Source organism: Artemia franciscana, unplaced genomic scaffold (assembly GCF_032884065.1).
Source record: "Artemia franciscana unplaced genomic scaffold, ASM3288406v1 PGA_scaffold_60, whole genome shotgun sequence".
Classification (NCBI taxonomy): Eukaryota; Metazoa; Arthropoda; class Branchiopoda; order Anostraca; family Artemiidae; genus Artemia; species Artemia franciscana.
Window position 1 is genome coordinate 217,659 of NW_027062699.1, and position 27,112 is coordinate 244,770.

General features: G+C 35.7%; 2 protein-coding genes across 15 annotated transcripts in view; one reads left to right on the forward strand and one right to left on the reverse strand.

The window, feature by feature from the left end:
* Window positions 1–4,066, forward strand: part of LOC136042070 (piggyBac transposable element-derived protein 3-like) — a 5,557-nt gene extending 1,491 nt beyond the window's left edge. The window contains exon 2 of the mRNA XM_065726944.1: window positions 2,997–4,066. Coding sequence (XP_065583016.1) covers window positions 2,997–4,066 — 1,070 coding nt within the window. The remainder of the gene's footprint in view (window positions 1–2,996) is intronic.
* Window positions 1–27,112, reverse strand: part of LOC136042072 (uncharacterized) — a 522,356-nt gene that overhangs the window by 26,249 nt on the left and 468,995 nt on the right. For 13 of the 14 annotated variants that reach the window (XM_065726955.1, XM_065726954.1, XM_065726953.1 and 10 more), the window contains one exon: window positions 21,805–21,963. The exons of the other annotated variant lie outside the window; for it this stretch is intronic. The gene's annotated coding sequence lies outside the window, so the exon portion shown is untranslated. The remainder of the gene's footprint in view (window positions 1–21,804; window positions 21,964–27,112) is intronic. 14 annotated transcript variants of the gene reach the window in all.

Genomic DNA, 27,112 nt, shown 5'->3' on the forward strand with positions numbered 1-27,112 from the left:
GATCTGATCGAGTATCCTTCACATGGGAAATACGATTTCATAAATACGAAAGCTAAGGTGGTTTGAAACCTAAGAGTGTAAGTCGTTAACTCTATGCCTTATCATAGATTTTAGTCTTAATATAACTACCTCATAAAATATACTTTCGGATCCAAAATGAAATACACACTTCATGACAAGTAAATAAAAGAATCAGTGTTTCGCTAATTTGATGAATTCGAAGATTACTAATAAAAATGAACCGTAGAATTTCATTTAAGAAAGATTTTCGAAGTTTAATTACTTGGTAATTTTTGCAAAGGCTGGTCTTCAAAATTATGGAGGGAAAACACCTTCAAATATTTTGGAGGAATACCCTTCAAATATTTTGAGTAAAGAACTCCTCCAGATGTTTTGGAGGGAGGACCCTTCAAAGACTGAAAGCAGAAACCGTATTCGGTCAATGTGATTTTTTTCATCCATTGCTCGGAGTAAAAGTCGTTTTCAGGACTGAAAAATTACCATTCTACTCTTTGGGATACATAAAGCACGTTAGTCTTACTTTTTGTGAAATTTCTGTTCTTTTTAGCTTTTACGCGATACTTTATTTTAATACGATCCTATCCTTAGATATACCACTGTTTAAAGGCCTTTTTGTAAATTACCTCCCCCTGTGCCTACTCTATTGCTAGGTTGAGCTACTGGAGCTGAATGTCGAATGTTGTAGTTTTTAATGTTGATGTTTTTTCAAGAGGAAATGGTGTCGAAGATACAATTTTAGCTGTCTAGAGAGTTTTGAAGTCTTTGTGGAATTTAAATCAAATTAAAAAAATTCACAATTAAAATTCAACAAAAATTCAACAATTAGCCATCCAGGTAGCTTCTCAAGAAGGTATTTTAACAATTTTAATCGTAGGGCGCTCTCTTTAGCTACTGACCTTATTGATTTATACTGATAGAATGTGTTTTGCCTGTTCCGTATTGCATGTGTAGAAATTGTGTTGTGTTCTTATTAATGTTATGTTGTCTGAAAGTAAAAATTAGCACGTCCAGAACAACCGAACTCACCAAAGCACGGAAAATCCCCCCTCCCACCTCTTCCAAAGAGTCAGATCTGGTCCGGTTATGTGAATTACTGATCTAGGACTTTTGCTTATTTATCCCACCAAGTTTTATCCTGATATCTCCACTCTAAGCGTTTTCCATGATTTCCAGTTTCCCCCAACAACTCCCCCCAATGTTACCAGATCCACTCATGATTCAAAATAACAGCTCTGAGACACGAGGTCCTTCTAAATATCGAATTTCACTAAGATCCGATCACCCGTTCTTAACCCTTTCAGTCATTTTGTTCTCAGTTGAGAACATACCATTATCTGCCACCTAGTGTCTTATGTTACAGGTAAATATGCATTCAAATTAGCGCGCCATAAGCTTCATTCATCAAGAAATAATCTGAAAAAAGTTTGAAAGTTCTAACTTCAAAACTCCATTTTATACAAAAGTTTGAAGTTGAGGAATGGATGGATCTCAAAATAGTGCAGAACCAGGTAAGACTCCAGTCTATGTGTAAGAATATGGATGAATTTAAGGCCATATCTAACAACTAATACTTAGACAAGATAAGTAGACATCTAGTGGCCAAAAATAGACTAACTGCGTGAACACTGGAGGGCAGGCGATTTTTCTCAAACTACGTGTCCTCAACCGAGTACAGTGTGATCAACGCATAGCAAACTGAGCAAGCGGCGTGTAATTTTTACATTGCTTTTTTCGTTGTTTCTTTCAAATATAATATTCTATGTACGGTGAATTTACACGTGGTGAATCTATTTGAAAAATTCTCGGAAGGAGAGAGTAAACGTAAAATCTGTAATTTGTACATTTCTTTGACTAAGTTGGGTTGTTGGGTTGTAAATAAGGGTTGTAATTTGTTGGGATTGTAAATGCTAAGTTGGGTTGTAAATTTGTAAATTTGAAGTTGGGTTCTAGATGATTTTCCTAGGTTGTTTCCTTAAGAAGAACTTTGATTGTTGTTCATAGAACTATAAGACTCGTTTGGTCCAGAGATTCAGTTATTTTTCTGTTAAAATTCTTTTTAAACTTTCACCAGGCTGATGAAAAAATACACACACAATTTGAAATATATACTTCAAAATATGAAAAATATAATTCATAGGCAGCGCATTTGCTTCTTTTTGTTTTCCCCAGACCAATTCGAATGGTACGAGTGGTCTTAAAAACTTAAGAGGGGACCCATTTGATTGGAATTTCAAGTATCCTGATTAGGAATTGAGAGTTATTAGAGGACAACCAGCCACTCCCAAGCCATTTTTTCTTAGCATAGTTGAAAAGCCCAGTAACTATGGACCTAGGGGTGTCATTCCCCTCTGACAAGGGATATTAATTGTGCAAGTCGACCATTGTTTACATTTAAGGTGTCATTAGTGGGACAAAGGGCCTGTTTGAACCTGAAAGTATGAAAAGTCTGAGAAAGTATGAAAGTATGAAAAGGCTGAGAGCATTAAGGTAAAACTTTTAGGGCATGCTATGGATGAGGTTAATTTAGATGTTGATCCAGGTATACCAAAAGGTGCATCTGCAATATCCCAGGAATGGCTAAGGGTGGGTTGTTAGTTTGAAATTTCCAAGGAATGTTCAGCAGTATGTTAAACTAGATCAAAATACACTATTTACATCTATGTTTTCTGAAATACACTTAGGAACTTACTGTATATCTTAGGAACTACTAAGTGTATTATCGAAGCTTTCGAAGTCATTTTTGTAAACGATATGGGTTAAAAATAAATTAATTAAATAAAAAGTCACGATGTGCATCTATATGGTCAAAAGGATGCATCTGTATAGTGTAAGAAACAGCTAAAGATAATAAAGATAAAATAAACAGCTAAAGAAAGTCGTATCTAGAAATGTTTTATTATCACTTCTACACCGTTTTCTTTATCCTAATAATGACGAACAGGGCAATGAGTGCAGTTTTACAACTATTTTTTCAGGTCCTTCGCAGCGTCCAAGGCATTTGCGCGTCAACCAGCAGCAAATTTTGAACATTTTTGATCAAATTGACAGTGACATCTCCGATACAGACCTTCTGGATAGCGACGAGGAGCAGGACGATTACGACCCTCGACCCAATGCAGGAACGGCAGCAGTGAGTTCCAGTGAAAGTGCATCAACTGAAGGCGAGGAAGTTGATGTAAGGCCTCCACCGAGGAAGGGCAGAACCAAGGTTTGGAAGAAGAAAAAATTTGATAAAGCTTATAAAAGCACAGCCCCAAGTCTACCTGTACCAGGTCATGATGAGCCTATAAACTATTTTGCGGAATATCTAACAGAAGATTTTTTTGAAATCACTGCGAACCAAACCAACCTGTACTCCGTCCAGAAGACTGGAAAATCCATTGATACTAACGCAGTCGAAATGAAGAAGTTTTTTGGGATTCACGTTGCCATGGGGGTTTTCAATCTCCCACGATACCGGATGTACTGGGGTACACGAACGCGCATCCCACTCATCGCTGATATGATGAACTTCAACAGATTTTCCCGCCTTCGGTCCTTCGTTCACTTGGTTGATAATACTTCCAAAGACCCTGATAACTTGGATCGTCTTTGGAAATTGCGACCTATTATTGATATTGTGCAGAAGAAAACGCAGACTATTTCTCCGTCTGAGCACCTCTCCTGTGACGAGCAGATGGTCCCTTTTACTGGAAACCTTGATATCAAACAGTATATTCGGGGAAAACCTTGCCCATGGGGCATCAAAATCTTCGTGCTGTGTAATACGGATGGAAGAGTACTCTCTTTGGAAATTTATCAGGGCAAAAAGACGAACATGGCTGAAGAGTACAAAAGCTTTGGCCTCGGAGCAGGTATGGTTTTGAATCTTGCTGGACGACTTCAGCTTGTGGAATTTACTAAACTTTATTTCGACAATTTCTTTACGTCTTTGGCTTTGCTGGAAAGACTAAGTGAGATGGGCCTCTACGGAACAGGCACTATACGAAGCAACAGGCTTCAGGGAGCTAGGCTGGAAACTGATTCTGACATGAAAAAGAGATGAAGGGGATCATTCTGTGAAGTAGTGGCTAGTAGTGGAGATACCTGCTTGGTGAAATGGATGGACAACAGATCAGTTATCCTTGCATCGAATATGATTGGAAGTGGAGCAGTGAACAAGGTACGCAGATGGTGTAAACAAACAAAAGCCTACTTGCAGGTTGACCAGCCCCAAGTTGTATCCCTGTATTACCAGTATGTGGGTGCAGTGGATAAGATGGATCCATCTGCAATTCATGGCTAGAATATGTAGCTGATCGGAAGGCCAAAGCAGAACGCTGGATGGACTTGCTCTCCTTCCGCATGGAAATAGCAGAGGCGCTTATGTCTGCTGAAGGCAAGACCCCCAGAAGAAGGGGTCGCCTAAGGTCTCTCACCTCTAGTGAGGAGGACGAACATGAAAATGTAGACGAATCAGCATCTCGCAAAAGAAAGATGAAGTTTCAGCGTCCGTGCTCAGCAGTGAAAAATGATGCATTCTCTCATTGGCCTCAAAAAGTAAAGGGCCAGAGTAGGTGTAAAAACTCGCCATGCGTGTTGAAAACTCGCACTATGTGTTTGAAATGCAATGTTCCATTGTGTCTAGAAGAGCACAGGAACTGCTTCAAAGAGTTCCACATTAAAAAGTGAAATTTGTCTGTGCTTAGTATTTTTTTATAACTTCTCAATAAACTCACTATATCTGATGAAAAACTACAAAGTTGATCACACTGTCCTCAACTGAGTACACGCTAGAAAACATAGAAAGGTTCCTCCAAAAAATCTAAAAAAAAATTGACGATGATTAGGTACCCCAAGGTGTCACGCAGTCTGGTTCTTAGAATTTTCCATCGAAGGAAAATAATTCGTGACTGAAAGGGTTAAGTTAAAAATATCTATTTTTTTCTAATTTATCCGAATTAACCGACGGACGGACAGAAATTGCGATCGCTATATGGCACTTGGTCGACAGGCGAATGCCATCAAAAGGAAGATTTCTTAAAATCGTTTTGATATCGCTTTTAGATTTGGAGATCTTTAAGTCCTCAGTTTCACCTCCTCTGAAACACCACCTTGTCTTTCAAGTTTCATGATAGATTAGGAATACCATTTGTCGAGTGAAGCAAACTTTCTTAAGACCTTGCATGAAAATTGCTTGACCATTACCTACGTATTCCCAATAACAAAAACTCAAGCTTTCCATATAACCCCATGTGATTGTCAAGATATATGGAAAATCATTCGAAATTCCTTCAAAGAAGATGAAAACTTCGGATCCAAAGCAATTCTTGGTTTCCATATTAGTACATGAGCACAAATATTGTTATGAGTCGCAAGTCCAACTGACTTTTACCATTGTAAAAATCATGAGAAATTTCTTTCGCTAGCTGGATGGTGTGGCTGTTATTCGGAAAAACATACAAAAAATGGGATATCGCCACCACATTGAACAGTCTTGTCATTTTCAACTAATTACTAATATATTTAATGCACTTAAGAACCAGCCAATATGCCATAGGTAATATAATTTTGGAATTGAAATTTATGAGCACAAATTTGTCATTGTTTGAAGAATATACTGTACGACCCGAGGATAAGCCCATATTAAAAATATCAGCAGATAAACATGGGATAAACCGAGCGTTTCTTTGAAAAAATTTAGAATTTATTACAAACTATAGCAACTCGTTATACTTATTACTTAATCTACAGTAAAGGGTTACCTTGTAAAAGCAAACTCGAATTATATCGATTTGATGCCAAAAAAGGGTAAAGCAGAAACATATAGGTGACATGAACAGTGTTGCAAGTAAATCGTCTAGTGCGACACTAATGTGCCCTTAATCGTACAACTACATCCTGAAGCAGAAATAGTTTGCAGAATTGAACTAATGACTAACCTCACAAAACAGCAAAATGGATGAGCCGGCTGAGCCTCATTTCATTCAAAAAAATAAGTTCCAGCACTGTGAAAAATTAGTATTTGATACCTCAAAGAAAGACTGTTCACCATTTATCATAATTGCTTCGTTTTACCTTATTCGATTTGATATATTGAGTGTCTTATTTGACTCTATGTTAACAATCATAGGTTAATAGGGTATTAAGAAAATTGCTTAATTGTGTAACTCAAATAATCCTCCATCCTAAAGGAAGCCACTTGTCTATTTGCTATTTACATAAGAAAAAGTGATAGAAAATCAAGGAACTATCTAAGACAAGAAAAGCAAGAAAGTAAAATCCAAGAAACAAAATAGCTAAAATTCAGTAAATGGAACAAAAAATAAGAAACATGGGTCAAGAGCTCATATGACACTTATGACAAGGTCAGAACCTAAAATTAGACTCGGTACTAGAGTTACAATTTTGCTGTTCTTTATTTATTGGCAATTATTTTCGTTTGACTCGCACGAAATTTAGCATATAATCACGACTATCGACAAGAAATATCAGACTACAAAAGATTTTACAGGCATTTCATCATCTCTGTTCAACAAGTGATCTCTACAAAGAACAGAATATATCGATCAGCAAACAAATTCGAACCTGTTCTATCTGATGACCAAGAGATATCACAGGAAGAGACTTGTTTAAGCTCTTCAAGGTCAACGTTACCGAAATAATCTCTAGGCTTACGGATTCACCATACAACAGAGAACCCAAACGAAAGATCTCAAACACCAGAAACTTTAAATAACACCTGAAGTACTGAAGAAGCTCCGTCCGACCTGAATGCTTCTTCATGGGAAGAAGTCAAAGACACTCCAGAAATGGAGTGAAGTTTTGATACATTCTTAATCCCTGAAGCCATAGACCTCAACGATGAAATATGCACAGCGCTAGGATTACAAAGTAGAGTTCAAGCTCTTTTCTATGAAAAAAGACTGCGAGATAAGCTTTTTCCCTACCTTATATGGCGGACAACCGAAATGCAAAGCATCCGAAATACGAGTAACCGAAGCAGATTTCGTAAAATGGGAAATACTCAGCATAAATTCTCACTTTAGACAACACACGGAGCCATAGTTTGACAAGACAAACTAAAAAGCCTCATAATGGACGAGACAGGCCAAGTCTCTTAGGTATTACATTCCCTTAAAATGATATATTAAGGATATATTGAGCCATTCAGGTAGCTTCTCAAAAAGGTTTTTTAACAACTTAAGTTTTTGGGCGCTCTCTTTAGCTACTAACCTTGTTGATTTGTATTAATAGAACATGTGTTTTACCTATTTCGTATTGCATGTGTAGAGACTATGCATGTGTAGAAATTGTATTGTGTTCTTATTAACGTTATGTTGTCTGAAAATAAAAACTAGCACATCCAGAAGCACCGAACTCACCAAAGTACTGGAAATCTAGCCCCCCATCCCCCCCCCCAAAAAAATGCGAATCCAGTCTGGTTATGTCAAGCACGTATCTAGAACTTGTGCTTATTCTTCCCAGTGTCACCCCGATCTCTCCATTCTAAGCGTTTTCCAAGATTTCTGGTTTCCCCCTCCAACTCCTCCCAATGTAACCGGATCCAGTCAGGATTTAAAATGAATGCTTTGAGATACGAGTTTCTTCTAAATATCAAATTTCATTAACATCCGATCATTAACATCCGATACATATAAGGTTGTACATAAATGACCATATAAAGTTGTACCATGAGCTATAACTATGCGTTTTACCTCATCCGGTAAAGAGAGGGAAGTTATATTTTTGACATGTACATTTTTTTCTTTTCTTTTTTTTGAGTTGACCACATATATACTCAACGAAAAAAAAATTCCAGTCCTCTTTCCTTTTTTCAGATCACAATCGTATATTCATCTGTTGAATTCCTGCCTTTTTTGAATTCCTTGTATCCTAGGCACTTATAACGATGGCCTATTTTCAGTTTTGTGATACTGTTGATGAAACAAATATCCGAAGAAGCAATACAATTAATTGAGCATACGCTTCGTTCTTTTCCTAAAATAGTTCCTTGTATCCTTGCATTTATTTGTATACCAGTTATGTGATGCTGTTAATGAAACAAGCATTCGAAGATACAATACAATTATTTGAGTGTTCTTCTATATTTAAAGAAGGTGTTCTTCTATATTCACTACAAGCCAATCATAATGCTTGGAAGATAATCATGAAATTAGACCCTAAAACATTAGAAACATTATTTCAGTAAGTCATTAGATTAGAGAAAAATACTGACGAACTTAAGGAATCCATATTTCAATATTTAAGATTGGATAAGGTCTACATTCTAGTAGGAACTTACAAGATAAATTCGAAAGGAATCCCGCTACTTATGATCCCAAAACTTGTCAAAATTCATAACTGATTATTTCGATAAAGATGGACTAAAGTAATATGGCACTAGGAACCGATACAAGAGAAAACAAAAGTAAAAGGTCTATAAAGGATATCGAGAATTCTCCAGGCGAATATGCTTTCCCACAATCTACTAAAAGCCCCGTAAACCCATTACCCTTCTGGGCTTTATCCTATTTTGGGAATAAGGATCTTAGTGATATTCAAGTGGCCTATTTCCGTTTTTGTAAATATCTCACTAGAATAGAGATATTCGAGTGGCCAATTTTTATTTTATTTTTAGATATCTTCCCTATCTTCCTTTGGTATAGGAATCGAAAAATAACAAGCATGCAGGACCTACTATACTTTATTTCTCCCTAATATCCAAATATATAGCCCCAATTTGTTTCCAAAGTATTTTATTTTAAATCTTACTTTGGTATATTTCACAAGGGTGAACGTCGGAGAAGCAGGTTCTACTTAGATGAAGAATATTAGGTCGGGGCTAAATGATACAAGAACCGAATTTTTTTTGATTTTTTTCTTAGTAAAATATTAAAAAACAGCAGTTTCAAATCTAGGACGGGATTATTATTTAGAAATTATTGGTAAATATTTCTTTCCTTCGCAGGTTGGAGCATGCTGTGTCCAGCTGATCGACGCATGGGGTAGATGTTGTGGTCGTTTTGGTAATTGCCTGGCACAGCAAACTACGGACATTAGTACGTCAGCACCTCTGAATTTTCGAGTAAATGTTAAAATAAACAAGTAGTAGTTTTAAATATATGATGTTACATTCAATACATTATATAATTTACTCTTCTTTTAAATGACGTGAGGGAGCTCCTACTTCTCAGTTCTTCTGGGAACAGGTTCCATGACCTTGCACAATTTCGACTAGGAGTAAAATCCGATCGTACACTCGAGTTGAAGTATATTTGCAGGTTTGATAACAAGTTTTACCCTCCGAATAATACTGACAAGCTGAAAGATTTACACGAAAAGCTTAAGGGAGCATCTTATCGGTGTTTGTCGCCTCACTGTGGTTTGATTCTTTTTTTTTATAAATTTCATTTATTTAATGTTATTATTGTTTAATTGTTATTGCTAACAATTATATGCATTGTTATTGTTGATTTTCGTTTTTGAATAGCATTTTTTGTATGTGCGTTTACTGCACTATTTATATTGTGATGTAAGTGGGTTATAAATAAATGTTATTATTATTATTATTACCAGAGAAAAGAAATTCTAAAACGGAAATTATCCAATAATCAATGAGTTCAAACAACAAAGAGAGATAAAACCACAAAAAAAAACCTCAAACGAGACTGTGGCCAGTAGAGGGTTACCAGGTATATGCACATTCCTCTAGGAGTTATGACGCGATGAAGTTTCACAGGATAACACAGAGAACGAAGATGGTAAAAGCAGCCCCCAAGAAACAACAGAAACCTAGTTACCAATACCAAACGAACACAAACCGAATCAACTAAATCAGAAGTTGAAACAACAACAATAATAGAAACAGTATTTGAAACAAAGACAGAATTATTTGAAAGTAACCCTACAATCCCACCCAAAAATGAACACAACGACGAACGAAATCGAAACTTCTATCCCAACAACCACATCAAAATCTGATACGCCAACCGAAGAATTGCAATCTTCAGTATTGGAAACTACCAAAAATATGGTCCCCGACAAAATTGAAATCAATCATGAAACATCACGAAATGCTAACAAAATAACCCACCAAGAACCAGTGAAATTTACAAGATGGATACGGACCAGATTTGCAACAATAACAAAAACAACATCCTTTGGAGAAATCCTTACAAAATGAAAAGCAAAACCCCAACAGTCGGTACGGATTATGACAGTCATGCTAGAGAAATAGGAAAAGGATCTTCCCATGACGAATAATTTCACAAGGAGATTTTGACAATAGATAATAGAAAAACATGCGCATGACTATCCAAGACCAATGAGCCGAGTTACTATAGGCCGAAGTTTGTTTTTAATTAAATTTTAGCTATTGTTAACATGAAAAGCCTGTTCTAACAGAAGCAAGACATCGGTCAGAAAATATAAAGCCGTCTTCAATTTCAGTTTTAATTTGCCAATTTACCAGTGTAATGCCAGACTCTCAATTACACTTTTTACATAGAAGGCTAGAAAATCTACAGTTGAAATCTGACATTTAACTTTCTTCTAAAGTCTCAATATTTGAGAAAAATTTCGAGCAGCTTAAGCTTAATATGCTTTTAGACACAATCAGGAAACGGAGCAACAATGCAGATCAATTAGAACCCATTCTTGTAACAGACATAATACGGAACTCAAAACAATGGAATCAGCTCATCTTGGAACCCAGACAAAACTTCTATCAGTTTCGCAATCATCTATTGGAGGATTTCCTTTTAAACCATACTGATTGAAAATGTTGCACTAATTTTTGTTAAAATTAGTGCAGAGAATCTTTCTTTCTTTTGGTTGGCAGTGTAGGTTAGCAATGTTTGAGTACTAAAAAGAGCACTAAAACCTTACAAATCTATACTGAGATCAATTACGTAACTACGTTGACGATCTTTCTTCATATTTATATTTTTCCTTTTGAAGTAAAGGGTAAGGTAAAGGTAAAGGATACGGCATTAGACTTTACAGTCCGTACCAGCGGTGCTGATCTCCGTTTCTTGGCCCTTCAGCCAGGAAGTGCAATGACGGGTTGGGGGCCAGCCATCCTGTGCTTTCGCACACCCTTCCTGTTTACCTTCCACAGATTTCTCCAGGTACCCATTTAGAGCTGGGTCGACTCTGGCTAAGCTTACAGTCATGCCAATGACCCCCGTCCCAAACTCAAGAATTGGGTACACTGGGATTCGAACCCGCGTCCTCAGACAAGGGATCCCGAATCCAGCGCACCAGCCCACTCAGCCAGGACGGCTCTAGTAAAGGGATATACATGAAAATATATAAAGGTTGTATCACTGCTTATAAAATATACAAAAAGAGCATACAGTATGAATGAACTATAAATTGATATGTTTTGGGAATTGGCTTCTGATACTTAATCGTATTAAGGATTTAGCAAATGTAGCAAAGGTTTAAATCTATGTAGAACAAAAAAATAGTAAATAGCAGAAATCTTGATATTCCAACAGACACAAAAACCTGGAAGCCTCACCCCTCCCCTCCCCTGGCAGTCCCTCTTCTGCATGCCTTCCCATTTTCCTAGTTTCAGGGTACCTGAAAGTATTTTGTCTGTGATGTGATTTTGTCTATGATGAAAAAATGAATTAAATATCCAACTAGTTTCTCGCTTTTGTTTTTATTGCAGTGTCTTTTTCCGATTTGTATTTTTTTCAAGTTTAGTTTGACCGATTTTTTTCTTTTTGACTTTTTAATTAGCTTATTACAGTTTATTTATTGACTCATAATAAATATTGTTGGTTCCATCCAGTCCAATTTTGCCTAAGACCAAATTAACCATATAAAGTGGCTTGGAAAAAGAATTATATTAAACAAAGTGGTATAAAACAAAAAATACAATTCCTTAAAATTATGTGCCTCTTCAGTTGAAAAAACAAAGAATACCAGATCCGCGAGACAAGACATACTAAAAGACGAAACTGACAAATACAACTGCAGCAAACTAGCAGTTTGCATGAACCTCAGATCGTAAAAAATTAAAATTAGGCTTTCTAATATTTTTCAAAGTTAGTTTTAGTGTCAAATATTTACGAAATACTAACAGCTCACCACAGCACCAAGTCGCCAGAGGCCGACATAGCCTCTGGGTATTATAGGACAGAGTGGTTTTCCATAAGAAAAAGGTGATAAGAACGAGAAAGGAAATTACAAAGACACTAGCCTGATTTCTGTAGGAAGAAAAATACTTAGTAATATGAAGACGTTGTAGATAAAATCTTAAGAAAAGGACTGCATCTAAAAATGCGGATTATATATGACTGAAATTGTGGAATACTTAATCCAGCATTCAATTAGTTTGACTTGTGAAATATAAATCCTGCAGAATTGGTCGAGAAGTTAATTATCTTTGGATTTTGCTGAGAAGTTTTTGAATACAGATAAATTTGATTGGATTTGATTTGGATAATTTGAATGCAGCAATTTGGGATGTCGGAGTATGGTGGAAAATTTTGACAGGCTCCCACGTTCCACCGGGCCTCCTCCACAAGGGTGTCTGCCACCGCATAACGTGGCCCTGTCCACTAAAGATAAGTAAACTTTCGATTTGTTATATTATTACTTTCAATATGGTACAGTTTCAGAAGGGAGATTTAGCGGTAGCTCAGTTAAAGGAATACCCCCTCTCGCCAGTTCGGATTGTTAGCATTACAAACCAAGAAAAGTCTACACCAAAATTCGTTGTATTTTGCCACGGATCTCATGACTTTCAGACTGTGGTGGAAGCAAATCTTCTGTCTTATAATATCAAACGCTTGAAAACTTTGGAAGTACAACTAAGGGCGTCAATCATGCTTATCGAGAGTTTGCATCCTCCCCTGATATTTACTTCCAGTTTCATATAAAAGCAAGTTACAAATAGCCCAGGTACTGATTTAACTGCCTCGAGCAAAACTTCTAACCTTCGAAATCAGCTTACTTTAGCACAAAATGATGTAGTAAAGCTTAAGCCTGGCCTAGTAAAAGAGACTGAGAAAAAAGTTCAGGAAAGTTACTTCCATGGCAGGAGCAGAAGGCTCATCACAGCAAGCCACTCTAAACCCAGAACTGATTGTTTCGGAAATTTATGATTCGATCACGCTAGAATACAACGGAAAGTTTGAGAAAGTTGAAAAATTGTTTTCATCTCTGAATGGCCAGATTCAGTCAATAGAGCTTCGAGTTGCTACTATTGAGGAAAAGCTTGACGATTACGAACAGGAGCGTTTGCTTGATTCTTTGTTTTTATTTTTATTTTTTTAGTGAAACAGGACCCCGGAGCTGACCTGGGTACTACTGTTCTAGATATAGCAAAGAAAATGGCTATAAATGTTCAGAAAGAACAGGTGTTGTGGGTGAACCGCTTTAGACTAACGAACGTGACGGCGAGTATCCAAACACCTACGCCTATTGCGCCAGTTCTAGATAAATTCGTGACTAAAAATATGGCGTATACTGTTTTCAAAGCAAAAATTTCAAAGCTAAAATTTTTAGGTTGATAAAAAATGTTTCGTGATGATGACAGGAGAGCTAAATTATATTAACCTGAAATACAAAGAAAAACCATTTGTATCCGAGTACATATTTCTAATGTTCGTCTTCCTAGTTACCATTGTTCTATTGATTTTTGGCATTACATTGGCCATCAGCGACACCCAGATAATCAGAAAAGAGGCCGAAATAGTAAGCTGTGCTAATCAAATCGAAATGATTTACTACTATGAATCAATGTTCTACGACTCTCGTCAGTGTTCTACAGCAGACCGATCACTAACTGACGCAATATTTAACCAAATAAGACAATTCTTTAAGGTTGACAAAATGCTACTGTTTGATCGCTGCCTACTAACAAGGAATCATCAAGTGTATCCAAACTATAACCAAGAGTCAACGTCGATAGAAGATAAGTGTATTTGCCACTCAAACTACAGGATAGACAAGGATATCGTGTGTGAAGCTTTGGAAATAGGCATGAAAGAGACCAGTTTAGCTTAGGTCAAATTAATGAAGTTTGAATATACAGAAACTGGAGATATTTTCTAAACTTTACCTTTTCGTATAGCATTTTAATATAATAGCCAAAAAGAAAGTATAACAGTATCCACGCTACATATAAACAGCGAACAGAGCGAAGAAAATGTTCAGAAATTATATATATATATATATATATGTATATATATATATATATATATATATATATATATATATATATATATATATATATATATATATATATATATATATATAAGCTTTTTCTTCGAGAAAGCTTAGAGAATTTTCGTAAGTGAAATATATGGTAAAATATGGTAATATCTACAGAAGATTGTAATGAAGGAAATCGATGTGAGGAATCGAGGATTAAAAAACTTTTTACTCTTAGAAATGCAAGTAACTGTTTCGCTCTTCAATGTGGGTGCGATCGCGAAGTTCAGATAATTCTGAAATGCACCAAATCAATAGAATTTGGCCTAAATAAAGAGGTGCTACACAATCCAGAAAAATATTTTTTGCAAGCTAAAGATGGAGGACCAGGAAGCATCCCTGTGAAGAAAATCGATCCAGATTTTGCAAAAGAGTAGAGACTCCCACTGCATGGGCGATCCCACTTGCTCTTCGGGATCCAATCTCTGTAGGTGGATTTGCTATAGGCCTGGGCCTCGTTATGATTGGAGTGGTGTTGACAGGCACAATCGCATCAAACAAAAGCTGAGAGATTAAAAGAGTGCTTTTATGATCAGGAATAATAAATTTTATTTATGTTTGAGGGTAACCAAAAAGATTATAGGGTGGTTAGTTCTTGTTACACGCCTCTTTTTACCCATATAATAAAAGATCCTTATTTGGCTAAAAAAAAAAAAAAAAAAAAAAAAAAAAAAAAATTTCTTCTCTATCTTCCTCTGTGGTATAAGAATCGAAAGATAATCAAAAAGTTCCATCTTCCGAACATTACTGAGAAGCTGACTGATCTACACAAAAAGCTCTCAGAAACGGCGTATCGGCGTTTGTCGCCTCACCACGGTCTGATCCGTCTGTATGATTAATGTCTATTGTTGACTCTCGTTTTTTTTTTGTTATTTGTTTTTTTATTTGTTATTTGTTTTCCGTTTTTCTTCAAGTTTTTACTCCACTATGTATCTTTTTGATGTAAGTGGGTTAGAAATAAATATTATATTATATTATATATATATATATATATATTTATATATATATATATATATATATATATATATATATATATATATATATATATATATATATATATATATATATATATGTATATACATATATATATATATATATATATATATATATATATATATATATATATATATATATATATATATATATATATATATATATATATATATATATATATATATATATATATATATATATATATATATATATATATATATATATATATATATATATATATATATATATATATATATATATATATATATATATATATATATATATATATATATATATATATATATATATATATATATATATATATATATATATATATATATATATATATATATATATATATATATATATATATATATATATATATATATATATATATATATACATATACATATACATATACATATACATATACATATACATATACATATACATATACATATACATATACATATACATATACATATACATATACATATACATATATATATATGTATATATATATATATATATATATATATATATATATATATATATATATATATATATACATATATATATACATATACATATACATATACATATATATATATATATGTATATATATGTATATATATATATATATATATATATATATATATATATATATATATATATATATATATATATATATATATATATATATATATATATATATACATTGCTGTTTTGTAATGTGCATATTTTTTATATTTCTTAAATTTGTACTGTGGATATTTATATTTATATTATAAGCACACTTATCAATTTTCTAACTTTCCTCATTTCTTTTTTTTACATCTTTAATAACATATTAATTTAATCACTGCTGCAAATGAATTGGAATAAAAGAAATATGCTGTTCATTTCAAATATGATATTTCAGTATGTATTTTTTTCTAATGTCATCTATTCTCAGGGCTCATGGTGTGCTGCCAACTGAAGTAATTTGTCCCTGCTGTCAGACCCCCTGTTCGCACTATACTTCCCCATCAAATAATAAACGGATATGCAATAACTCTGTTCGACTCCCACGTTCAAAAATGAGGAAACGATGCAACTTCTTTGTGAGAGATAGGAAGGGAAGTTTTCTACATTGCGTCAAATTGCCGCCAAATTAAGCCCTCATGTTTATTGCATTTTTTTTACTGACATATGGGAGCACCGTTCAGCAATCTTAGAACTGGATATTACCTTAAAACACAAGTGTGTACTGGAAGTTTTGGTGTAGTGAGGTGCTGGAGAATTGGGTAGGACACCAGGAGCCAATAGGTGAGGGTATTGTTGTCGAAATAGACGAAAGTGTGATGGTTCAAAGAAAATATAATAGGGGGAGGCCTCTCAGCCAGGTTTGGTTATTAGGAGAAATCGAGCAGGGTGAGCAAGAGGAAATTTCTTTTACCTCTATTACATGGTGGTGAGACTCTGAGAAGGGATGAAGAAACTCTAATCCCTCTCATTCAAAAATACATTAGGCCGGGTTCAATAATGATGAACAACTGCTGGGCAGCATACTTCAGTCTTTCACAACTCGGCTTTACTCACCGCCAAATCAATCACTCCAACAACTTTGTTGACCCTGAGGATGCGACCATCCACACCCAATATGTTGAGAGGCTATGGCGCTCAATTAAGAAAAGTTGCAAAAGGTCAGGGATGAGGAGTCTGTATTTGAAGCAGTATATTGCTAGATTTATCTTCCTCGAAACCTATGAGCCAGAAAAGCGCCAGCATTATTTTTTAATTGAAACAAAAAAGCTTTACCCCCCTCCCCGGATCACAGCCCTCACCTTCTAGAGTTGTGGAGGCTGAAGCCAACCAACAAGAATATTTTGATGAGGATTCAGATGAGGATTCGCATATCCGGCTGGTTTCAGCTTCCAAGATTGTTTAACTGCAATAACAAAGATAATTATCTTTTTTTACTATTAAAATTGTTGTTTCATGAAAAACATTCGAGATTTTTCATATTTTCATGTTTTTCTGCGTTAATTATCGTAATATTGAACAAATTCTGGTGCTGAGAAAAAGTAGCCTATTGTTTTGTAAAAAACGACCGAAAACACATGCTTTAATTGAAATTTAGGAGTATGTACAACAGCCAAAAAGAAAGTGTAGTAAGTAAAATAGCAAAAAACAAAGTTTAACAGTATCCACTTTAAAAATACCCAGCGTTAATAGAGACAAAAACGTTCAGAAATTAAATAAAAAATGTTGTTTTTTTTTTACTGAAAGTATATTTCAGTAAAGATATAGAATGTGCAGATTAATGCATAGATTAGGCAAAGCATAAATAGCATTGGATATTTCCTATGTTACGAATAAGTGCTTGAAATATCTGTCGATGCATGAATATGTATTTTTGAAATTAACATGGTTTACCCAAAAATGCATTTTCTAGGCTAAACCAAAGACAGCAAATAAGAATGAAGAATGTAAACACCACCTGTGTTATTTCAGTAATAGCTTATTATATTGGTTATATATGTACGTGAATCAAGCTGCAAGAAGGACCTGAAAAGACTTAATTCTGTCCAACTTATTTAGCCGAACCAATGTCTAGGCCTACCTGAAATTAACAATCCTTGACTTGCCATCTGATTTGAAGTATGGTAGGTCAAATTTTTCCAAGTTGCCTATTCATTCAAGCCACAAACTTGTCAAAATCTTACGGCAAAATACGGCTCCTATTGTTTTTCTATTGTAGGCTACCTACCAGTGACTATTAAAAATCACTTTGAAAATCTACACTACCCTACTAGGCTGTAGGCTCCCTTAATAATAAAAAACATATAGCCAGTACTAGGGAAAAGGAAGTCATATAGTTGCATTGTCTAACAGGTGAACCCACCAAATAACAATAGCCTATAAGCAAAGCTGCTAATAGCCTACTAGCATTTTCATTGATTAAAAATCGCACAACCTTCATAAACTATTTAGAAGTGCCTGAGACATCAAACGGCTCTAGTCCTCAGTTATATAGATTGTGAGGAAGCGTTTGAGTTTTCTGATATAAAAGCTTTACCGAAGGTCCTATTCTACTATGGTATGGCAGAAAAATCTATTAGAATGATTAGTGCTGAGTATGAGTGTAACAAGGGTGCGGTAAAGGTAGGAAATGCGCTTACAAGCCGTTTCGAATTCTATCAGAAGTGAAATAGATTTGCGTTCTATCATAATATATACGGACCATTTTGACGAACGCATGGAGCACATTTTAGGCAGTGGGAAAACACATAATCAAATGGAGAGGTAAAACTCTACTAGACTTAGCTTAAGGTGATGATTTATGCATCCTAGATGAAAGTGTGAGAAAATGACGAAGATGAAGCGTGAAAATTTGATCGACCCATTCTCTCCTCAACGCAGAACAAACTATTCTTCACTTGGGAGTTTGGACAGAAGCAAAAACTACTAAATGTAGTGATTTTTGCTCATTAAAGTGGAACGTTAAAGTGGAACGTGAATATTCAATTGAATTTCTAAATTACATATTGCAGATGTAACTCTCTGAGAGCACATTTCTCAGTTAACCTTTAAAGTTACAACTAAATACCGTTAGCCGTTCTTCAGAAATTTCTGTTGCGCCATTTTGCAAACCATCCTGGACATAGCGTATTTTCTTTGTGTTTGCAATCCCGCTCAATATTTTTTAGTTACACTTTAATACACTTAATCTTTTTGGAGACCTGTCCCAAAAAGAGTGAGACAGGTCATGTCATCACCAGTGTCAAGGTTATTGGGCTTTTTGACTATATTGAACAAGACGGTTGTTTCAAATCTTAATCAGAAGTTTTGGAAGAGAGCTGCCAAAAAGAGAATAGAAAAAGGCCTTATTGGCCTTTATTCGATTCAATTTGGCATATCTTTCAATATTCCAAATACTTTTAAGCAATACCCTCAACCGTTCCGAACGCACCCAGAATCAACTGATTGTCTTCGGCATCTTTTTCCAAGGCTATGAGGGGTTCTGTTACCCCTAAAGGCAGAGTTATTCGATCTTTTGACTATTTTGAACAAGATGGTTGTTTTAAATCTTAATCAGAAATTTTGGAGGAGGGCTGCCAAATAGGAAATAGAAAAGTTCCTTATAGTCATCCAGCCCACTTTTTAATATTCCCCTCAACATCCAGGTGGGTTTAAACTGAGTAGTATCAGCTGTTCTTTACATATTGCTGACACGCCTTTTTGATAAGCTGGTTGCACGTAGTATCTTTCGATTCAATTTGGCATATCTTTCAATATTCCAAATAGGTTTTTTAACTAAATACCCTTAACCGTTCCAAACACGCCCAAAATGATTTGATTGTCTTCGGTATCTTTGTCCAAAGCTGTGAGTTCTGTCACCCTTAAAGGCAGAGTTATTTGTTCTTTTGACTATGTTGAACAAGATATCTATTTCAAAATTATGATTGAAAATTTTTGGGGCAAGGACAACTAAAAAGGGTGGGCTCACAGGCTGCTGAGAGGAGGCTCCCAGCCATCCAATCACTCTTCAACATCCCCTTCAACATGTCCAATAAGTTCTAACTGAAAACCCTAGACCGTTCTGATAACGTTAAAGATTCTCCATTTTGATGAACTAAACATATATAGTGTATTTTGGATTAGCATAGCTTATCCATCAACTTTCGGCAAAGCGGCATTCTCCAGAGCTTTTCGGATACACCCAGAAAAAAGCGTTCTCCTTTTCTTAGCAATAAATCCTGTATGTCAACAATTGCTAAATTGAAAAATTTACAATCTTTTCCCCAGAGTTACGGGGAAATGGCATCCCTGGAGGCATAGCTATTAAATCTTTTTGACTAATTTAAACACATAGAAAACTAAAAACAATTGATGATTTTAAAGGAGAGGGAGAGCCTAAAAAGATCAAGAAGGAGGAGAGGTTAGGTACCGTTGACGATCTTTCCTCAAATTTATATTTTTCCCATTGAAGTAAAGGGATATACATGAAAATATATACAAGGTGTGTCACTGCTAAAAAAAAATCTACAAAAAGAGCATACAGTCTGAATGAACTAGAAATTAAAATGTTTTGGGAATTGGCTTCTGATAATTAATCGTATTTCGGCTTTAGCAAATATAGTTTCTTTGGCTTGCAGCCATTTTTTAAGAAGAAGGGGTTAAATAAAAAGATAATCAAAACGTTTAAATGTATGTATAACACAAGAATTAGTAAATAGCAGAAATCTTGATATTCCAACAGACACAAAAACCTTGAAGTCTCACTCATCCTCTCCCCTGGCAGCCCCTTTTCTGCGTGCTTTTCCATTTCCTTAGTTTCAGTGTACCCTTAGCTTTTCGAGATGAGGTTTTAGGAATATTCGAAATACCCCCTACTCAAAAATCTATAAGAAAATGCTCGAATTAACGTAAAATTCTAAACTCAGCTAACAACCATAACTTACGGCAAGCCGATAGCTTAACTCATAAATTTAGAAAGACATACGGGATGTATATGAAAGAGACTTGAATAATTAAAATTCAGCGGATATTTAAGCAGAAATTCAGCAGAAATAGAACAGATGGCACTGACTCTTGTGACATTTGGTTCTCTCTGGCTTGCCACTCTAAACTATCAACAACTCCTTAACATGAAGAAATAGAAGCGTTATCTACTGTTACAAAGGAAATCTTGATACATATACATTTATAGGAGGCCTTAAATATATGTGTATGCGGGTCTACACATATATTTAAGATTACATACAACGAAAAGAAAATTCTCACGAACTATTATGCTAGTAATTTCACATTCTATTGCTAATGAATTGTAATCGTAAATGCCATTTATTAATTCAAAGACAAAAGGCTGAATATCCCTCTGTATTTCATCACTATCTTCACCTATCTTCATCACTATCTTCATACTTTGCCTGTCCTAAGCCCTTGTATTAGTTTACTTTCAATCAGAGCTATAATGGCATAGAGAATTATAACAATTGTTTTTTTTTTAAATACGGCGTGTAGTGGTAACCCTAATAGCAGATTCCTTTTTTTTTTTAATAAGCCCTGATAATTCTGGTCAACGGGCAATTACCAAACCTCGGTTACTAGAATAGAATCGTCGGCTAATAAATTATTTTTTCCTATTGTTACCTAAATTATTTAACTCAGCTGAGTTTCATAGTTTGTCAACATATTCATATTAAATATTATTAAAAATTAAGGCAAATTTATCCATTAATTATGATTTTTCTGGGTGAAAAAAAACAACAATAGATTAAGGTTGATTCCAAGAGCTGCAAGTGCGTAAACTTTTCAAGCAGAAATTGGTAGCCACTCCTTTATGCCTAGTCATAATTCAGAAAGAGAAACTTCTTTTGAGAGAAAGGAGCAGAAAGACAATACAAGCTGCTGACCATTGTAATATAGTAAAATAAAATAATTTCTGCCAGCAGAGAACATTTAAATCAGCTACATTCTTCAATCAAATTTCCGAAAATGATCATCCTCCTGTTTAAATCAAAGACGCTCGATATCCCTCAATCGTTATCCAAGAAATAATACAAATTTGTTTTCCAGATCTATGTGTACTACCTTTTATCCTTCTTTGCCATACGGGAATGGTATTGCATTGGATGTCACTGTCAATTCTTCTCACCTAAATAACATCCAGCTGCCGTTTCCGACTTACTATAGACGCTGTTCTTCTTTTTTGAAGCTCCTCTTCGCTCACAGTTCAATGAGTTTTCGCAACTGAAAAAGTACATAATTTATGTAAATTAAACTCTATCGGCTTACTAGTTTGCAGAGCAACAAGGGCTCCACTAAAGTGTGGTTGTAGGAAACGTAAACTCGCTAAACTGAGTTGCACCCTGGCTATTCAAAATGCAATCTATATTTCAGAAGGTTGAAATTCCCAGTCTAAAACCGAGCAGTAGAATGTTCATTTGAAATTTGTAGATAACTTTCCCCTCGTTTTGCAAAATAATTTTAGTTTTGCAAATTAATCTGTTCCCACCCCTTAATATTTCGTTAATAGTCTCAAGGTTGACGTGTTTAATACACAAATTTCGTTAGTTTTTCTTACACAGCATCCGCCTTCTAAAGTAATAATGCTACTGAGGTAAATAAAGCTATTCAACTATTCACTTGATCAATCTTCTTGTTACCCAACATCAGCTCTTCGACTTTAATTTATACCACTTTAAGTGTACATCCTTTTTTAACTAAACATCTAGCTTGTTTCAAAACCAAACATTACAACAAAATTGGTTGGTTGTGCTTACAATCATTAATGGCGCAACAATACGCATATACACTATAAAAAACAAAATCGGTTTCTGCGGTCAAACCTTTAGTTGAAGCCTAATCTTTAAGAGTTCGATGCATAAGAAAACATCAAGGTTTCTAAATGATTGGTAAATTATGTGCTCTACCAAATTAAAATACAACCGTACGTGACGACAAAAGGCTCAGTGAGCCCTGCTACGACTTCTCATTTCCAAAGAAACTCGCCTTTTCTATAGAAATCCGAGGTATATGTCACAAAATAGCTTCTATCATTGGTCTCAGTGTATTAGGAATTTTTCCAATACTACTTTTTTTTATTTGCTCCATACTTTCGGTAGACTTTGCAGGTATTTCTTCAAACTCATTTGAGTTTGTGTCAACTATTTTCAAACTGCTTCACCGACAAGAAGCAAATAGATTCTACCCTAAACAAAGTACATCATCGTTTTCATTACCATGTGTGTTGGTAGTTCGGATTAATTTCATGTGCAGCGTTTTATCATGCCTCTCTGGCAAGAACAGCAGATAAACAAAAGATTTGGCCTGATGACAGAAACACCTTTCATTTAGTGTTAGTTAATTAAAACAGTTCTGAATTGTAAAAAATGTGTTGCAAGAAACATTAAGAGCAAAATTAAAGCCTAAAATTAAATAAATTTAGTGGTTATGCGAATCAAATTTAAAGCACAAAGTGACTGGCCTATATTGAATGAATAAACTAAACTTGAATTGAAAAAACAAGAGACAGTCAAAGTTTATAAAATTAGATATCACCATGACTGAATAAATGAAACTTGTCACATACAGAAATCAATACGAATAAATGTCTTTAAACGAGCAGAAATTACACATTAGAAGTCATTATTTACATAATAGTTATGTTATTTCTCGAATATTCACATTTATTATATAGAAAAAATATTAGCTTTTTATATATATTTCGCTAGAAAGCCCAAATACTGGACATATATCCGTTTGCTTTTTCAACAAAAAAATGATAATACTAAAATGACCACCACATTTTCATCAGTCAAAAAACGAAAAAATCAATTGAGCGATAAAACCGAATCTAGCGATAGAAACAACTAACTTTAAAGGAAAAATATGAACTTGAAAAGCGATTAATGGATTTAATGAAAGAAGAATTTGGGGGGAGGGGGAATGAGCTTATTTTAGATATTTATTGATTTAAACTTACTCCTCTCTATGCTTAATTTTTGCATGATCCTTGATTTTAAATATTCTTTCTTCGTTAAAATGCCGTTCATTGCTAGGAGTGAGCTAAAGAAAGGGGAAAAAAAACTTTTGATCATTTGCAATAATATACAATCGTTGACAATGTAAAATCTTCATAATTTTGCAATCAAATACGACTGGAGCCCCCCTCCCCCAACGCCTCTCATGCACGCACTTCTAGTCGTTTATTTTCAGATTCCAATTTACTTTTCATACTTTGCTGTTAAAGTATAAGGCCGCGAAACTCTTAAATTCACTCGAACATGATCAAAATTTAATTTGTCCGGCTAGCAAAACATCCTATCATAGTTTACCTTTTTATTTGTGCGCGGAAGTTGGTTTTTCATGGTGGGAATGATATTGACATATGCAGTTTTTCTCGCTCTATTTTTGAGTACCAGAATCACTCCTGTTGAAGCCGTTGCTGTGCCAAAAAATGACTTAATAAAGTTGCGTTTCCATTCTACCTTTTTGGCGCCATCTATCTTGACTACGCTAACTGCATTGCACTTACTGCGAGAAGTCATAGATGGCGCATCGTCCACCAATGGAAACAATCCGACAGGAAAGAAACGTGGATGTCGGGCAGGGAAAAATGAAAGGAGAAAGCTTACGGGGTGTGGTATTTCGGTACTAGTGACAAGCCGTGACTATTGTTATTCGCCAAAACAAGTGTTTGAGCGAAACCTGGTGAAAATCAAGATATCTAGAGCAGTGGTTCCCAACCTTTTTCGGTCCGCGTACCCCTAGTCAAGGCCTAAAAAGTTTGCGTACCCCTTTCTTGAGAATCGTTGTTTTACTTTTTTCTTAACTAAAATCAGATTTTCAAAAACACGAGATTTATTGTCCAATATGACGGTGCTTAAATGTACGTACAAAATCAATGAGAAACTTGAGGCTGCTTTTTTGCTAAAATATTATCAAATCTTGGCTCGATGTCACTAACGGCAATTATAAGGTCATTTTGTACACTCAGTCTGCTTCTGTGTTTGGTTTTGATCAATGACATTGCCGAAAATGACACTTCACAAAGGTAAGTGGATCCGAATGGTAACAAAGCAGACATGGCGATTTCACTTAGTTCCTTGTATTCTCCTATCACCTCCAGCCAAAACTGGGAAACAGTTACATTTTGGAATTTCAGTTCTAAGGCACGATCACTGGCAAGTTCGATCAGATTCTCTGTAAGCTTGTCACTAAGACTGGAGCTTGAGGTCACGTCTTCAACAAATAGATTTTGGATCCAATCCTGCGTTCTATCTTGGTTCATAATCGATGGGAAATATGACACAAGTTCATCTCGCAACTTTGTCAGATGCTCCCGAATACAATCACAGATTGTGTTGAGGTTATCAATTTCACTATCGTCCGCAAACTTGTCAAGGGTCGGGAAGACACTAACGCTGTTTCTTTGAACCTTTTTAAGCCAGAACTCCAATTTCTTGATGAAAGCACACATCTTCGAATTCAGGGAGAGTTCGTCCGTCCGGAGACCTTGCATTGACAGATTCAAGTCATTCAGTTTGTCGAAAATATCCGCAAGATAGGCCAGCCTGCAGACCCAGTCCTGGTTTTCAAAAAGTGAACTGAATGCAGATTTTTGCTCCAGAAGAAACATATGAACTTCTTGTCGAAGCTCGAAAAGTCTGTTCAAAATCTTCCCACGAGACAACCAGCGAACTTCTGTGTGCAGAAGTAAATGTTGATGTTCTGAACCCATCTCTTGGCACAGCAACTTGAACATTCTTGAGTTCAGTGGTCGGGCTTTGATGAAGTTGATCACTTTTACAGCCTCGTTGAGGGTCTCGTGCAGATGTGCGTTCATCCTTTTCGATGCAAGAGCTTGCCTGTGAATGATGCAGTGCAACCACTTCACCTTTGGATTTTTCTTCCTTATCCAGGCCATGAGCCCATTATTCTTCCCTGTTGGGGCGGCAGCTCCATCACTGCAAACTGATAGACACCAGTCCCACAAGATGCCCCCTTCTGCGAAGAATTTACCAATCACCTTGAATAGTTCTTCTCCTGTTGTTCTTGACTGTAGGTTTTGACAAAACAGAATATTTTCTCTTATGTCCGAACAATCTTGATATCGAACAAAGACGATCACCTGGGCTTCACCTGACACATCCGTGCTTTCGTCAAGCTGTAACGCAAACATCTTCGTCAACTTTATTTGCTCAATAACCTGCATGACAATAGCGCTTGCAATGTCTTCTATCCTTCTTGAAATGGTATTGTTCGACACAGGTATAGACTGAAGGGCAGTAGCAGTTTTCGTGTCAAACATTATTTCACTGACTTTCACTAGTGCTGGTAATATCAGACATTCGGCGATGGTGTGCTGTTTTTTCTGTTTCGCAACTAAATATGAAACAGCATACGAAGCCCGGAGAGCCTTTGAAGAAACTGATGCCACTTTTGCAATTTCCAAACAGTTACTAGCGAATGCTTCTTGTTTACGCTTGAAAAACTCTATGGGCTTACCGACATGAGAAGGGTGCACAGTACTGAGATGCCGGTTCATATGCGCAGGTTTCATGGAACTGTTGGCCAAGACTTGACCACAAAGAACGCACTGTGCATTCACTGGATCAGACTTTGTCGCACTAAATCCGAGCCCAAGGTATTCTGACAAATATCGACGCACTTTGACCGATGATTCGTCATATTTCTTCTTCTTAGGTGCAGGTTCAGAGTTTTGGGTACCATCATTCGGCTTCTTGTTATTCCTGATCAGGAATCTATCCATCTTTGTTTGCAACCACAATTCACGAACTTCGTGTTTCAACAGATGACAAGATAGTGAACCCGCTGAGTTTAAATCGAGACCTTACGGCTATGGAGAAAAATTAGCGGGTTACTGAAAGCGAAAGTTTTGAAAATGAGTCTGAAATTACGTACAATGGGTTATGTTATCTGATTTTGAGGGAAATGTTGGAACTGAGTCAGAAACAAGTTTTAATGATGTAGACTAAATTAATTTTGGGACCTTCGCGTACCCCCTGCGAGGGTTTCGCGTACCCCCTGGGGTACGCGTACCACCGGTTAGAAACCACTGATCTAGAGCACCTAAAATACCGAGTCTGAAGAGATTTGACGAAACTCCCGTGTGCCCCATCCAGGATAGCCCGCCCGTTCTTAAGCCCGAACGTCCTTTAGCTAAAAGTAAGTTGCCAAATATACTTGTGTGCAACGCTAGATCTTTGAACAACAAAACTAATGCACTTGAAGTTATTGCCAGGCAGAACAACGCCTCAATAATAATAATAAGCGAATGTTGGGACACTTCTGACGAAACGGCGCGCATCAAAGGTTACGCAAGCTACTTTAATACGCGTCACGATCGTGGCTTGAATCGTCGAGGAGGAGGCGT